Raw genomic sequence first — 13,792 nt, 5'->3', positions numbered from 1 at the left:
GGAATGAGAAGGATGCCGGGAGATGGATTTCCCAGTCTTCGGTGAAAATCAGCCTTGAAGAAGGTCTGCTCCAGAGCCAGCCGATGAAGAAAGAACGTGATTGGAAAACCACAACTCGGCCACCATCATGGTAAGGATTGATTTTGGAAAGAGTCATCAGTAGATGCTAAAACTAGTGGGTGAACATTTCACGGGTAACAGGAATTTTACATGGTCTCCAAGAACCTCCTCACAGGATACTAATTACGAAGGGTGAAGTCTTAACTTTCAAATGAAGAAAGCTGGCAGACACCACCTTGATCGATGTCAGCATCTTCCAGGTGTGGACAGACAGACTTCATGGCCTCCCGACATGCAGCACCGAGAAGGATGCAACGTCACTTCTGCAGATTTCCTGCCTGGAATGCAAACCCTGAGTCTAACCATCGGGAAACATCAGGCAAACTCCAGCTGAAGTTATTCTGCCCAATAACTGGCCTGAGAGAAAGGCCAGAAAGACTGAGGAATGTTCCAGATGAAGGAGACTAAAGAGATAAAAAAGATGTGACAAGACTGCAATGCATAGTTCAGTATTTTCTTTGGTACACGAGCCTTTATTGGGACACTTGGCAAAATGGGAGACAGGTCAGCAGATTTGATAGTAACATTGTATCCAGGCAATCCTCCTGGTTTTGAGGATTGTGCTGTCTTGAGAAAGAGAATGTCTGTGTTTTCAGGAGATACACACTGAAGTATTTAGGGGCACCAGGAGTGTTACATCCTGAGTGTCAGATCTTTTTAAATTTTCACATCAACTTACTTTTATCCCTGTTTTCCAGATGATAAAACTGAGGCTCAGAGCCATGAGACGCAAGCTAGGGTGGAGGCAGCTCTGCTTGGTGCCTCTTCTCTTGCTGGTTTGTGCATCCACGCCTTCCCTCTGCCCATCTGCTTGGTGTGAGCAGGTGCAGCTCTGTTCTGGTCCCCGGTGTAGTCCCTGAGCCTGGCTCAACTGCCTGCCCTGTGATAGGAGCTCAGGAAATACCTTCTACATGAAGGGCCACTGTGGAACTTATCACAATTAATACCTCGACTTTGGGGCTGAACCTTGGCTCAAATTCCAGCTCTGCTACTGAGCTGTGTAACTTTGAATAAGTTAGTTAACCTCTCTGGGACACAATTTTCATATCTGATTCCTATCGCATGGGGGTTATGCTGAAGATCTAATAACACAGGTTGGGCATGGTGGCTCATGCCTGTAATCCCAGCACTTTGGGAGACTGGGGTGGATGGATCACCTGAGGTCAGGAGTTCGAGACCAGCCTGACCAATATGGTGAAACCCCATCTCTACTAAAAAAAATACAAAAATTAGCCGGATGTGGTGGTGTGCACCTGTGCACAGGTGGTGAACAGTTGTAATCCCAGCTGCTCGGGAGGCTGAGACAGGAAAATTGCTTGAACCCAGGAGGTGGAGGTTGCAGTGAGCTGAGATTGCACCATTGCACTCCAACCTGGGTGACAGAGCAAGACTCCTTTCCAGAAAAAAAAAAAAAAAAAAAATCTGATGATACAATGATGTGGATAAAGTGCTTACTGCAACACCTGGCCTGGCACAGAGGTGCCGTTCACATTTACTGAATGAATGAGCGAGCAGGTGAATGAATGAATTAAAGTTTCAAGTGGCCTCTACCTCCGGGGGACCCTGGCTTGTCCTTCAACAGTATTTATCAGAAGTGCCAGGGAGGAAATTTAATTTAACAAATGATGCATCCCCATTGTCTGTGTGCTTGTGCGTGTCCTTCCTGCTCTCTCTCCCACCCTGTGGAAGCTCCAGGCAGCGGCCCCTGCCTGCCTCATCCATGTCTTTCCCCAGCACACACACACTGTCGTGCGCGGCCGGCACACATGCCTCCTTGCTGACAACTTCTCCAGTTTCTCTTCGTGACATATTGGCTAGGTGTCTCCTGGTGCAAGGTTGTACCCAGGGCACTGAGAAACTGCGGCTTCCGATTTTGTCTGCCCTGCACCTCTAATTTCTTCTCCTGGCCCCTCTCCCCACCAATCTTGCTCATGTATGGGACTCCCTTGGCCCAGTCGTCCTCCTCCTGGAGCTCCCCTGGGCTCCTCTCCAGGGTGCTTCCCGCTCCCAGCTGCAGGGAGCCCACGTCCTCTGGTTCATGGGCCAGGCTTGGGCCTGCCCTTTGACCGGTACAGCACCTGCACTCTCGCATCACTGCCTGAGCCCAGCGAGGCCAGCCCACCCTACTTGCCTTACGGGAACCTCGTGCCTCGTTGACTTCCTCTGCTAACTGGCACTGGAGAGACTGGCAGCTCAGGACGTCCGAGGAGGGCTGCTGGGGTCCTGCAAGCCAGACACCAAGCAGGTGCTGCATCCCTGCCGGCCAGGAGGTGGTGCTGTCCCCCGGTTTATGGCTCGAGGTGAAGGGGAGCAGAGACTCTCCTGCTTGTCCCGAAAATGCTACCTTAAGATCAAGGGAAAACAATAGATATTTGGGCCAGTTATCTAGAAGGAAAAGTCAAATCAATGAGCACAGGCCTCTATTCAGGTCCAGCATCTGGGCTTTTAGGAACCATCTTAGAGTGAGGAAGGGGTTTCTTTGAGCCCTGCTTGGGAATCCTGCAGGAAAGGCTGAGACCCAGGGCTGCTTTTCTGAGGGATAGAGACGGTGGCTCTGGGCTGTGCACAGTCCCTGCCTCTTGCCCAGTGCTCCTGGGAAAGTGATGGGGCCCCCCGAGCCTCAGGTCCTCACCTGAGAAATAGAGATAAAAGTCTAGGCGCCATGGCATGGTTGAGGCATGGTCAGGCACCGTGGCATGGTTGAGGCGTGGCCAGGCGCCATGGCATGGTTGAGGCGTGGCCGGGCACCGTGGCGTGGTTGAGGCGTGGTCAGGCACCGTGGCATGGTTGAGGCGTGGTCGGGCACCGTGGTATGGTCGGGCGTTGTGGCATGGTTGAGGGCTATAACTGAGCCCGTGAACATGCAGCATAGTCCCGGCCTGCTGCCTGGGATGCCCCCACTTCGACTGGGGTGTTTGTCCTGTTGCTATGGTCAGAGACTGTGGGGGCTCTGAGATACACTTGTCACTGAGAGGGGCTTTGTTGAAGAATGCAGCCCTCTTGATGTCTAGGGGAGTGGGCCCAACATTTATGGAACACCTGCCATGTTCAGGGGCCAAGCACGCAGATGAACACCGGACCCCGCCTCTGAGACTCACAGGGGTAAGCGTGTCCTGCTCCCTTTGGAGTTTCTGCAGAACACGGGCAGAGTGTGGTCTCTTCTGTCCCAGGTGCATTGGAGGAAATGACTTTTGAGCTGGGTGTTGAAGGACAATTAGGATTTCTTAGGGGGAAGTCATGTGGGAAGGGCATTTGACAGAGGGAACAGCCTAGATGGAGGTGTGGAGGCGGGACAGCATCCTGCGTGGCTGAAGGGCTGCGGGGCAGCCTGGAGGAGGAGGACAGGCGGTGTGTGCTGGGTCCCTGCGAGTGTGGGCATCGCCCTAGGCCCATTAGTGCAGGCTGGGATGTTCTTTAAGCCAGGGCAAAGAAATCCCTTACAATAAGGGACAAGCGCAGGCTGCACCAGTGTTTGCTCTCCTCTGAAAAAGGGCGGAGGCCACTGGCAAGGTTCCAGGTGGCTCTTCTCAGAGCCCAGAGATCTCAGCCTGAAAGTGCACAAAGAGAAAGAATTCTCGGATTCAGCAAATCTACTATTTATGTCTCTTCTCTTCCTGCTCCTTTTTTTTTGTTTTTGAGATGGAGTCTTGCTCTGTTGCCCAGGCTGGAATGCAATGGCGTGATCTCGGCTCACTGCAACCTCTGCCTCCCAGGTTCAAGCAATTCTCCTGCCTCAGCCTCCCGAGTAGCTGGGATTACAGGTACCTGCCACGACACCCAGCTAATTTTTATATTTTTAGTAGAGAAGGGGTTTCACCATGTTGGCCGGGCTGGTCTCAAACTCCTGACCTCAAACGATCTGCCTGCCTCGGCCTCCCAGAGTGCTGGGATTATAGGCGTGAGCCACCATGCCCGGCCTTCTGCTCCTTTATTTTTCATTTTCATTTTTATTTTTTTATGGCGATGGAGTCTTGCTCTGTTACCCAGGCTGGAATGCAGTGGTGCAGTCACAGCTCGCTGCAGCCTCAACCTCCTGGCCTTAAGCGATCCTCTGGCCTCAGCCTCCCAAAGTGCTGGGATTATGGGCGTGAGCCGCCGCACCTGGCCGTTGCCTCATGGTTTCTCCCTCTGCTCTCAAGGCTTGGGTGTTTTTTCTTTTCCTCCGACACTCTCTGCAGCTTCACGCTTGGGCAGGCGACTTGCGGAGCTGTCTTTGCTCTGGGTTCCTGGGCCTGGGGCCTAGGATACCTCTGTCCCTTGGACACCCCAGTCTTGTGCTCAGAGAACCACCCCTAGACTTCGGAGGCGGTCACGGGAGGTGGTCTTAGGCCCCAGGCCCCTTCCGACGCCTCCTCTGTGCTTTCTCCCACCCACCTGTGCCCACCACCCAGGCAAGGTTAAGTTTGTAAAAGCCCCTTTTGAATCTCCCAGAGTTTTATCTGGAGGGCCGTCTAAATCACTTCGAAGGCTGTTGGCTGAACTCAGTAAATAAACACAGGGAGCCCTGGGGTCGCTGTGACTTACGGTCTCCTTGTCATTTCCCTCCAGAATGCGCGTCAGCGAACAGTGCCTGCCATTCTAAGGGGCTCTTTGACTCTGAACACACACAGTCCCCTCCTGGGCTGATTCCCTGCACGCTGGCATTTGGCTTTCTGTAGAGAGCCAGCGTCAGCCGTGGCCAGGGTTGATTCACTGTGGTGGGGACAGTGCCAGGGTTGTCTGGGCTCAGGACGCAGGGATGGTGTGGCTGCCCTGCTGTGTCCATGTCGGGGGCGGGAGGGATCCTACTGGTGGCAGCACCCTTGGATTTAAATGCTTCGAGGTGACGCAGGGCAGGATGACTCTCCCCAGTCACGAAATCATCTCACTGGAGTGCTTGGGGGAGGGGGCAGGGCCGAGCGTCCGCCTTGCCTCGCAGAACAGCATTTTGGTTTTCACACTCACCACTGAAAAGTCATTAAATTGAAAGGAAACGTGCGCCCCATTCCCTCCGCAGTCACGCCAGCGCCGTCCCCAGGCACCCCACAGTGTAGCTTTTGTTCAGGGGTCCAGAGTGTAAAATTGGAGTGGCAGATTGTCGGTGCACACATTTAGAATTTCCTGGCTTTCATCAGCTGCGCCACTCAGATGACAATATTTAATCCCAAATGTTTCCTTCCCTTCCCCTACCGCCCATTTCATAAGTCAGAGGGCTTTGCCCCCACATTTACAAAGTAGACTTCTCTTCCATTTCTTCAACCATAATCAAAAGTATATTTACGATTTTTTCCCCCATGTATTTGCGATTATACAAACTCTCCTGAACATTTTAAGGGGCCTTTCTTAGGAGAAGTTGACTTCCTGGTTTTGAGTTGAATGTAACTCTCCTTTGCTGGCTTCTCCGCTCCCACCATTCATTTCATAAGGACAAGGTCATGCACATTTGAATTCTACGGGTCGGATCGCATAGCAGCAATCTTGTGCCATTTCAGTCCTTGGATGTGGCTGGAGTGATATTGCTCATTGATTTGAGTCAGGCAGTTTTTCTGTTATTTAGGAAGTTTTTTCATTGCAGTCATTTTTATTAAAGAAGGGTTTGTTGTAGATGAGAGAATTAGCGGAAATTTAAAACTTGAAGTTTCTTTTTGTTGCGTGGTCACTTTGTAGAATCCCTTGTTTAGCAAAACAGCCCTTCTGAGGCAACCCCACAAAAAGATTTTAAACAGCACGTCGCATCTGGATCCTCTGATACACAGGCACATATGCATACAATCACAGTTTACATTTTGCAGTGTGCTGGAGAGTCTCCCAAGTAACATTTCATATCAAAGAAAGCATGTGAAAGCACGTCTCCGGGAAGCACTTCGGAGTGAGAAGCAGGTGTGACTCCTTGGTGTGTCAACCCGAGCAGGTTCCGATCCTCTGGTATCACTGGGTCCTGGGTTCTGACACTCGAGTGGGTTCTGATACCTGGCTCAGACCCTGATGGGCTGATGGTGAGGTTCACATGTCCTGTGGCCAGGCTTCCGTGCCCAATGGTCCAGTCAGACAGCCATATGGGTGCTGCTGAGAAGGTGCTGGTGGACATGGTTAGCCTCTCCCATCAGCTGTCCTCAAGGGAAGCAGATTACCCTTGACAGTGTGGGTGGGCCTCATCCAATCAGAGGAAGGCCTTATGAGCAAACTCCGAGGTTTTTCTGGGATGGAGGAATTCTGCTTCAAGACCGCAGCATCAGCTTCTGCCTGGGTTTCCAGCCTGCCGGCCTGCCCTGTGAATTTCAGACTTGCCCGCCTCCACGGTAATTCCTAAACATCTCTCTCTCGCTCTCCACACACACGTGCATGCACATATTAAACCTCCTGTTAGTTCTGTTTCTCTGGAGAGCTGTGGCTGACACTGGCTGAGAGGAGCAAGGGCTTCAGGCTAGAGCTGTATAACAGTGGTCTCTGGCCACTGGGTGTCTGCAAACATCAGAAATGTGTTCTCCACGCCTCTCTAGGTCTCCTAGGGATTTTGGGTTGCTTTCCAATACACACATGTTCATGTGCGTGCATGTGTGTGGGCAGTGGCGTGTGCATGTTCATTCAGGACACACGCCACTGCAGGTGAATTCCCTGGTGGACACACCCCCTTCAGTAGACACAGGCTATAACGCCCACAGTCACTGCCTTGGGCAGGGTCCTGGGAGAGGGCGTCTCAGGCAGTGAAATTCTGAGTGGGTCATGATGACCTCTTATGGACCAAGGCTAACTCAATGGCGGCAAGCCCCGAATATCTACTCAGAGCAGGTGGCATTGTATGTGGGCCAAATGCAGAAGATGCTGGGGGACCGTGCAGCCTCATCGTCAGGTCCCCACCCAGCTCCTCCCCTTGTGAACTTGTACCTGAGCCAGCTGACTGACCCCCTACCCACCGGGCTGCAGGTGTAAAAGGGGGGTGAAATTAGCAGTTGTCTCATCGGAGGGTGGGGAGCAGGGGGTGGGGATGCGTTATGCAGGTGAAGCCCTCAGAAAGGTCCCCCACTTTGGGGCACTACATAGGATGAGTGCTTTCATTCTTAGGAGGACAAGCTTCTGCTTGGGGGCCAGGTGGAGTTGGGCTCATACTCCAGGCTGGCCCCTCACATGCTCTGTGGCTTTAGGGAAGCTCCTAAACCTCTCTGAGGCTCATCTGTAGGAAGGAAGTTAAGAGACCGAGATGTCTCATAGGCTTGCTGAGATGATTATGTTCAAAGAGAAGGAGGACAGTCTGTGGTGAGATGCCAGGCCTGGAGGAAGCTGTCATTGGCAGCCTGCTGTGCAGGGCACTGCTGTGTGTGCACACCTTGTTAGGGCCCAGCCAGGGCCAGGACAGTGAGGCACCTAGGTGTAAAACTGGAGGTGACGCGTGTTCTCAGGTGTCAACCCTGCATTGCATGGCTTTGAGAGTACCTCCTTAAATTTTGCAGCGGTGGGCACCTCTCTTGCTTCACCCTAGTCCTGGACCTGCACATTACCCCATGGAAATGCCAAAACAGTTTTGTAAGGCCAGGGGATCGGCCCCTTGCACAGATTAGGACAGAAGCTCAAAGAAATGGGAAAACAGACCCAAACCCCCTGCCCCCTGACCTCCCGGGCTACTGAGATCTTTGAAGTTGGTGACCGCACCTTATTCATCTCATGTAATCGCATACAGCACCTGGCATGTAGTGGGTGTCAAATAGATGCTTACATGTATTCAGTGAATGAAAGAGAAGAGGGAGGACTCAGACTCTGATATGGCTTCATAGGAACCTGGCCATCCACTCCACCCACCTGCCTTAGCAAAGTGCCCTTGGTGAGGCTGAGGGACTGGGCAGCCAGGACTCCCAAGGGGACCTTGTCAGAGGGGGAAACCACCTCCGACTGAGTGGCGAGTGCTGCTCTAGGACTGCCCTAAAACTGGATTTGAACAAAAGACCACATGCCGTATGACTCCGTTGGAATGAAATGTCCAGAACAGGCAAAGCCACAGTGGCGGGAAGCAGGTGAGTGGTTTCAGGGGCTGGGAGAGTGGGGCCAGGAAGTGGCTGCTCAGGGAGTGAGCGTCCTTTTGGGGTGATGAAAATGTTCTACAACTAGAGGGTGGCAATGGTGGCGTGGCTTTGTAAATGGGCTAAATGCCACGTACTTCTACATTTTAAAAATAGTTAGAATGATAGATTTTTTTTGAGACAGGGTCTTACTGTGTCTGGCAGGCTGGAGTGTAGTGGTGTGATCGTGGCTCACCGCAGCCTCAACCTCCCTGGGCTTAGGTGATCCTCCTGCCTCAGCCTCCCAGGTAGCTGGGACAACAAGTGTGTGCCACTACATCCCAGCTTTTTTTTTTTTTTTTTTTTTTGATAGAGGTGGGGTTTCCCTGTGTTGCCCAGGTTGGTTTTTTGTTTTTTGTTTTTTGTTTTTTTTTTGAGACAGAGTTTTGCTCTTGTAGCTCAGGCTGGAGTGCGATAGCATGATAGCTCACTGCAACCTCGTCCTCCTAGATTCAAGCAATTCTCCTGTCTCAGCCTCGTAAGTAGCTGGGATTACAGGCATGCATCACATCCAGCTAATCTTTTGTATATATTTTTTTCTTTTTGTAGAGACGGGTTTCACCTTGTTGGCCAGGCTGGTCTCAAACTCCTGACCTCAAGTGATCTGCTTGCTTCTGCCCTCCTTGGCCTCTCAAAGTGCTGGGATTATAGGCATGAGCCAGGCTAGTCTTGAACTCCTGGGCTCAAGCAGTCCACCTACCTTGGCCTCCCAAAGTGCTGATATTACAGGTATGAACCACCATGTCCAGCCTAAATTTTACATTATGTATATTTTACCACAATAAAACCCCTGGAATCAACAGAACACTTTGGGTGTAAGTGACAGAAACAAGATTGAGGCGAGGCAGTGAGTAGTTCCTAGAATGGAAGCTGAGGCTGAGCAACCAGATTGCAGGAAGGGTCTCAAAACTGCCAGACTCCGTGGCATCTCCACTCCTGCCTCGTTTTCCTCCATGACCAGCGTCCTCAGGCCACCAACACCTCTGGAGCTGAGGCTGGCAGAACGTGGTGGGGGCTCCTTCAAGAGCATGGCAGCTTCTAATGGACCCGCATGATTAGTTTCGGAGAAGCAGTTGCTGGAAGACAGCCGTGTGTGTCTGGGCTGGGGAGACCCAACATTTCAGAGCCACCAACCCTGCATCACTGACTGACAGGTGGCTGGGTACTGTGTCACCACTGTCTTCTAGGAATAAACATTTCTCAGTGACATCTCAGCTTTCCATGGGAAGTCTCCGTCTGTGTCTTGTTCTGGCTCATTTAAAGCAACTATCATTTATCAAATATCCTCCCCTCCAAAGCCTCCTGGATGCCTCCAAAGGCTTGGGCCAGATGGCAGAATTCACCAAAGATACAAAAGCCCCAACACGGGGATGCACTTGGAGAGGGATGAGAAGGTTCGTGTGGGGAAGGGGTCATGAGTGGGAGAGTTGGAATGGGAGAAGGAGAAGATGCTTCTAAGGTTCAATCTGAGATGCAGCTGGGGGTTTTCCAGCGAGAACTGGGCAGTTAAGGGATTATCTGGGGACTTGCAGACTTGCAGCTCTGCTCACCCGCAGCGTGGTCCCAGGAGTGCACAGCGTGCGTTTGGGGCGTGGCTGTGCCGGTTTGCAAATCCGTAGTAGGTACTTGTCCAACAATGGGTCTGTTGGTGGTTGGGTCTGTTGCTGCTGGAATGTCTGTTGGCTCAGCTTTTGACTAAAAGCCAGTGGAAGATCTCCTTGCCGGATCCCCCAAAATGTTTCACCCATTGTTCAGGAAAGAGATTGTGAGAGCTCTAAGAGAAACAAACAGAAAACCAACATCAAACATGAGCAGTGTCCTAGGGGATTTCCTTCCTAACCTTGGTTTTGGAATTAATCTGCTTTAGAAGTTCTTTGGTGTATGTGTGTGTATGTATGTGGGCACATGTATTTGTGTGTGTATGTGGGCACATGTATTGTGTATGTGTGTGTATGTGGGCACATGTATTGTGTATGTGTGTGTATGTGGGCACATGTATTGTGTATGTGTGTGTATGAAAAGAAAAATACTGAGAATAAAATGTTCTTATTTATTTAGTTATTTTGAGGCAGGGTCTCGCTCCATCACCTAGGCTGGAGTACAGCGGCCCAGTCACGGCTTGCTGCGGCCTTGCCTTCCAGTGATCCTCCCACCTCAGCCGTCTGAACAGCTGGTCCCACGGGTGTGCGCCACTACGCCTGGCTAATTTTTGCATTTTTTGGTAGAGATGGCATTTCGCCATGTTGCCCAGGCTGGTCTCGAACTCCTGGGCTCAAGTGATCCTTCTGCCTTGGCCTCCTAAAGTACTGGGATTACAGGCATGAACCACTGCACCCAGCCTATCATGCTGTAATAAAGAGCAATGTTGCTCGCCAGAGTTTCCTCTCTGTACGTTGGGGATACCCCTTGCTTAGGTAGAGGGGAGGGAAATTACTTTCCTTCTTACCTCTCCATTCTTCTTGTACACAGGCTTTGAAGGAATGAGAGAGAAGTGGGCCACTGCATTCTCATTCCTGTAAGGCTCTGTGCCAGGATTCGCTGCATCTGTGTATTTTGAGCCTTTTATTATTAACCAAAGTGATCTTGGTTGATAACAATACAAAGGCAAAGCTGGGAGTGCTCTGATTTCTAGCTTCAGCCCCTTATTCATTGATTCATTATTCGTTATTGATTAATACATAGTAATTCTTTATTTTAGTTGTCTTATCAGTTCCTCACTCCTGGAAGGTTGGAGAAGGGAAGGGTGTGGCACAGATTTCTTCTTGGAATTTTAAATTTTACTTTTAAATTATGGGTCCTTAATGACTCTTTCTAATGACTCCTGAATTCTTGTGATTCAACAGAGGGTATTAATCACAAATGTGTTTCTTTCTCCTTTTTTTTTGGTGAGGGTGGAGTCTTTATTTCTTTATAGATTGTTTTATAGATTATACAAGCCATGCAGTAATATATCTTCAAGGTTAAACATTCAAATAATTCTGAAGTTCAGAGAAAAAGGTGATACCCCCTATCCTCCCCAGATAATTGAAACCTGAATGGTTTAGGTGGCTCCTTCCTGGGCACTTCTGCACGTGTATGGAGAGTAAGCCTTTTCTCATAGGTTGCCGCATCAGTGGAAAAATCCCATACCTATTAATGGGTTCACTGGTATTTCCTAGCACCTGTTGTGTGTCAGGTGTAAAGCTGGGAGCTGAAGATTGAATAATGAACAAAAATGGTCCCCTCATTCCACAGCTCACAGGCTCCAGGCATATGATGCTGGAACTTAGTTTTTCCTTCCCATTTCACAAAATATCTAGGATTTCTCCCCACGTCTGTCTGCCCTGTACTCTTTAATGTCCAGAGGTAACATTGAATTTTGATGGACATCAAGTTGACTTCTAATTGATTTGCCATTATTAAAAAGCACAACAGCGGAAGTCTTGGTTTACGTCGCTTTGAGAACCTGAGTGTTTGATAAGATTTAAAATTTTTTGATGGCAGGACATGATACCCTGATAGGACAGGACACTATTACTTACAGCTGCAAATGGGAGCTGGCTGCCAGGGAGGACCATGCAGGGGACTGCACCCAGGGATGGGTAACAGTGAGCAGCTATAGCCAGCAGCTTACGTGTGGTCAGTGGAGTGGACTTAACTAGTTTTTGTGGGCTCCTGTGGACCAATTTGAAAAATTTCATGGGCTCCAGAGCATAGGGCTGTCCCTAGCTGTCAGGTTTACCTGGCCCTGGGGAGATAGGTAAGGTGTGTAGGGGCTCAGGGCATGAGCTCTGATAGGGCAGTGGATGGAGCATGGGCTTGTTCAAGAGGGGACCTGACAGCATCTCAGACTGGTTCGGGATAGGATTTTTATTTTATTTTATTAAAAAAAAAATATATATATATTTATTTATTTTTGAGATAGAGTCTTACTCTGTTGCCCAAGCTGGAGTGCAGTGGCATGGTCTTGGCTCACTGCAACCTCTGCCTCCCGGATTCAAGCGATTCTTGTGCCTCAGTTTCCTGAGTAGCTGGGATTACAGGCGCCATCACACCCAGCTAATTTTTGTATTTTTAGTAGAGACGGGGTTTCGCCATGTTTTCCAGGCTGGTCTTGAACTCCTGACCTCAACTGATTTGCCTGTCCCAGCCTCCCAAAGTGCTGGGATTACAGACGTGTGCCACTGTGCCCGGCCAGGACAGGACTCTAAAGGAACACTGTACTACACCTGGCCAATGCACAATAGACTTTAAATGAGTCTCAAGCAGGGGAATCACTGCATAGATTTCATTTTTTTTGGAAATGAAAGGTCTTGTGTATTTATTACTAAACCTAGGCAAACAACGTGTTCATAACAGATTCAGAGAAAAAGAAATTCCCAGTAAAACATGTCTGACTCTCCAGACAGTGGTGACATTTTCAGCTTGATATGGTAACATGATTGTGACCTTCAGACAGCAGAAGTATGTGTGCCATCTCACGTGCAATTCCTGATAGACCCAGCTTGGTTCTTCTCCAGTGTCTCCTTTTGGAGTCGTACCTGACTTTGTTACCAGTTTTCATCTGAATCCATTGAGGAATGGGACGATTTTGTTTTTGTTTCTTGGCCAGGAATTGCTTAATTCTGAAAGTCTCATGAGAAGACATGGCAAGAAGTGGAGTCAAGCACACACCACAATGGCAGAGAAAGGAAGAGCGGTGGGTGGCTACTCCATAGATTTCTGAGACTGACCTTCTTTCCTATGAAGCTTCACTCTCTACACTCACAGTGAGTGAGTGAGAAGTGGTATATCTGGGTCATTCCCGGGCATGAATGAAAAGAGAACAAACAAATCCATTTTCTGGGTAAGAACAATAACAGCTCCCATCTGAATGTTGTGTAACAGTTTATAAAACATCTTCAGGTCCAAGGTCTCACTGAATCTTCACTGCAAACCTGTAAAACGGGTAAGGATATTTCTATCATCAAACAGATAAGGAACTGGAGACTCAGAGAAGTCAAGAAACTGGCCCAGGGTCACACAGCTCAGAAGTGGAGAGTGAAGGCTGGAATTGGGGTTTTGTGGTGCTTCATCTATGAGCTTTAAATTTCAGCCATCATGGGTTGTAGCTTCTCTGCTCCATGTTTGATCTTTGCTCCATGTGGGTTTCTCTGGCTGTTGCCATGAGTCTGAAGAACATGCCCATGGTCACACAGGACAACCACAGTCTTCAACAGAAAGTGCCGTGTCTCTGCTTCATGCCCGTGGTTGATTTTATGCCTGGAACAAGGACACTTTCCTATTCTAGGGGTACTATGCCATGGCAACCTTGAAAGGTTATAATATCACAGTATGAATGATTTCCAAACGTCCCTCGTAAACGCCCACCACGGCCCTAACACCTGGAGAAGTGAAGAAGGTTCCAGAAGAGGAAAGACGCCCATTTCGTCAGGCGCATGTCACTCCACTTGAATTGTTTTTCATGAAGGCGAATGCTTTTCAATCGTCCAGGGCAGGGGTCCGTCACTTTCAAGCACACGTGATGTGCTGCTGTTTTAAAAATTAAATACGCAGAGTTGGCAGAATGGACACGGCCTTTCAGTTTTTTAATTTAAGGTTTAAAAAGTGCTTTCACGCTGTAATCCCTGGGGGGACAGGAAAGGCTGTTTGCTACAGCCCGT

The 13,792-nt window shown here is 49.7% G+C and overlaps 2 protein-coding genes across 2 annotated transcripts in view; one reads left to right on the top strand and one right to left on the bottom strand.

Moving 5' to 3' along the window:
• C20H16orf95 (chromosome 20 C16orf95 homolog) overlaps positions 1 to 13,792 on the top strand; it is a 90,475-nt gene that overhangs the window by 39,540 nt on the left and 37,143 nt on the right. The gene's annotated exons all lie outside the window — the stretch shown is intronic.
• Positions 12,486 to 13,642, bottom strand: LOC144338150 (large ribosomal subunit protein eL39-like). The gene has a single exon (XM_077986615.1). The coding sequence runs from the start codon at positions 12,775 to 12,777 to the stop codon at positions 12,550 to 12,552; it is 228 nt and encodes a 75-aa protein (XP_077842741.1). The 5' UTR covers positions 12,778 to 13,642; the 3' UTR covers positions 12,486 to 12,549.

This window comes from Macaca mulatta, chromosome 20 (assembly GCF_049350105.2).
Source record: "Macaca mulatta isolate MMU2019108-1 chromosome 20, T2T-MMU8v2.0, whole genome shotgun sequence".
Lineage (NCBI taxonomy): Eukaryota > Metazoa > Chordata > Mammalia > Primates > Cercopithecidae > Macaca > Macaca mulatta.
The sequence above is the reverse complement of the archived record's forward strand: the minus strand, read 5'-3'. Positions and strand labels throughout refer to the sequence as shown.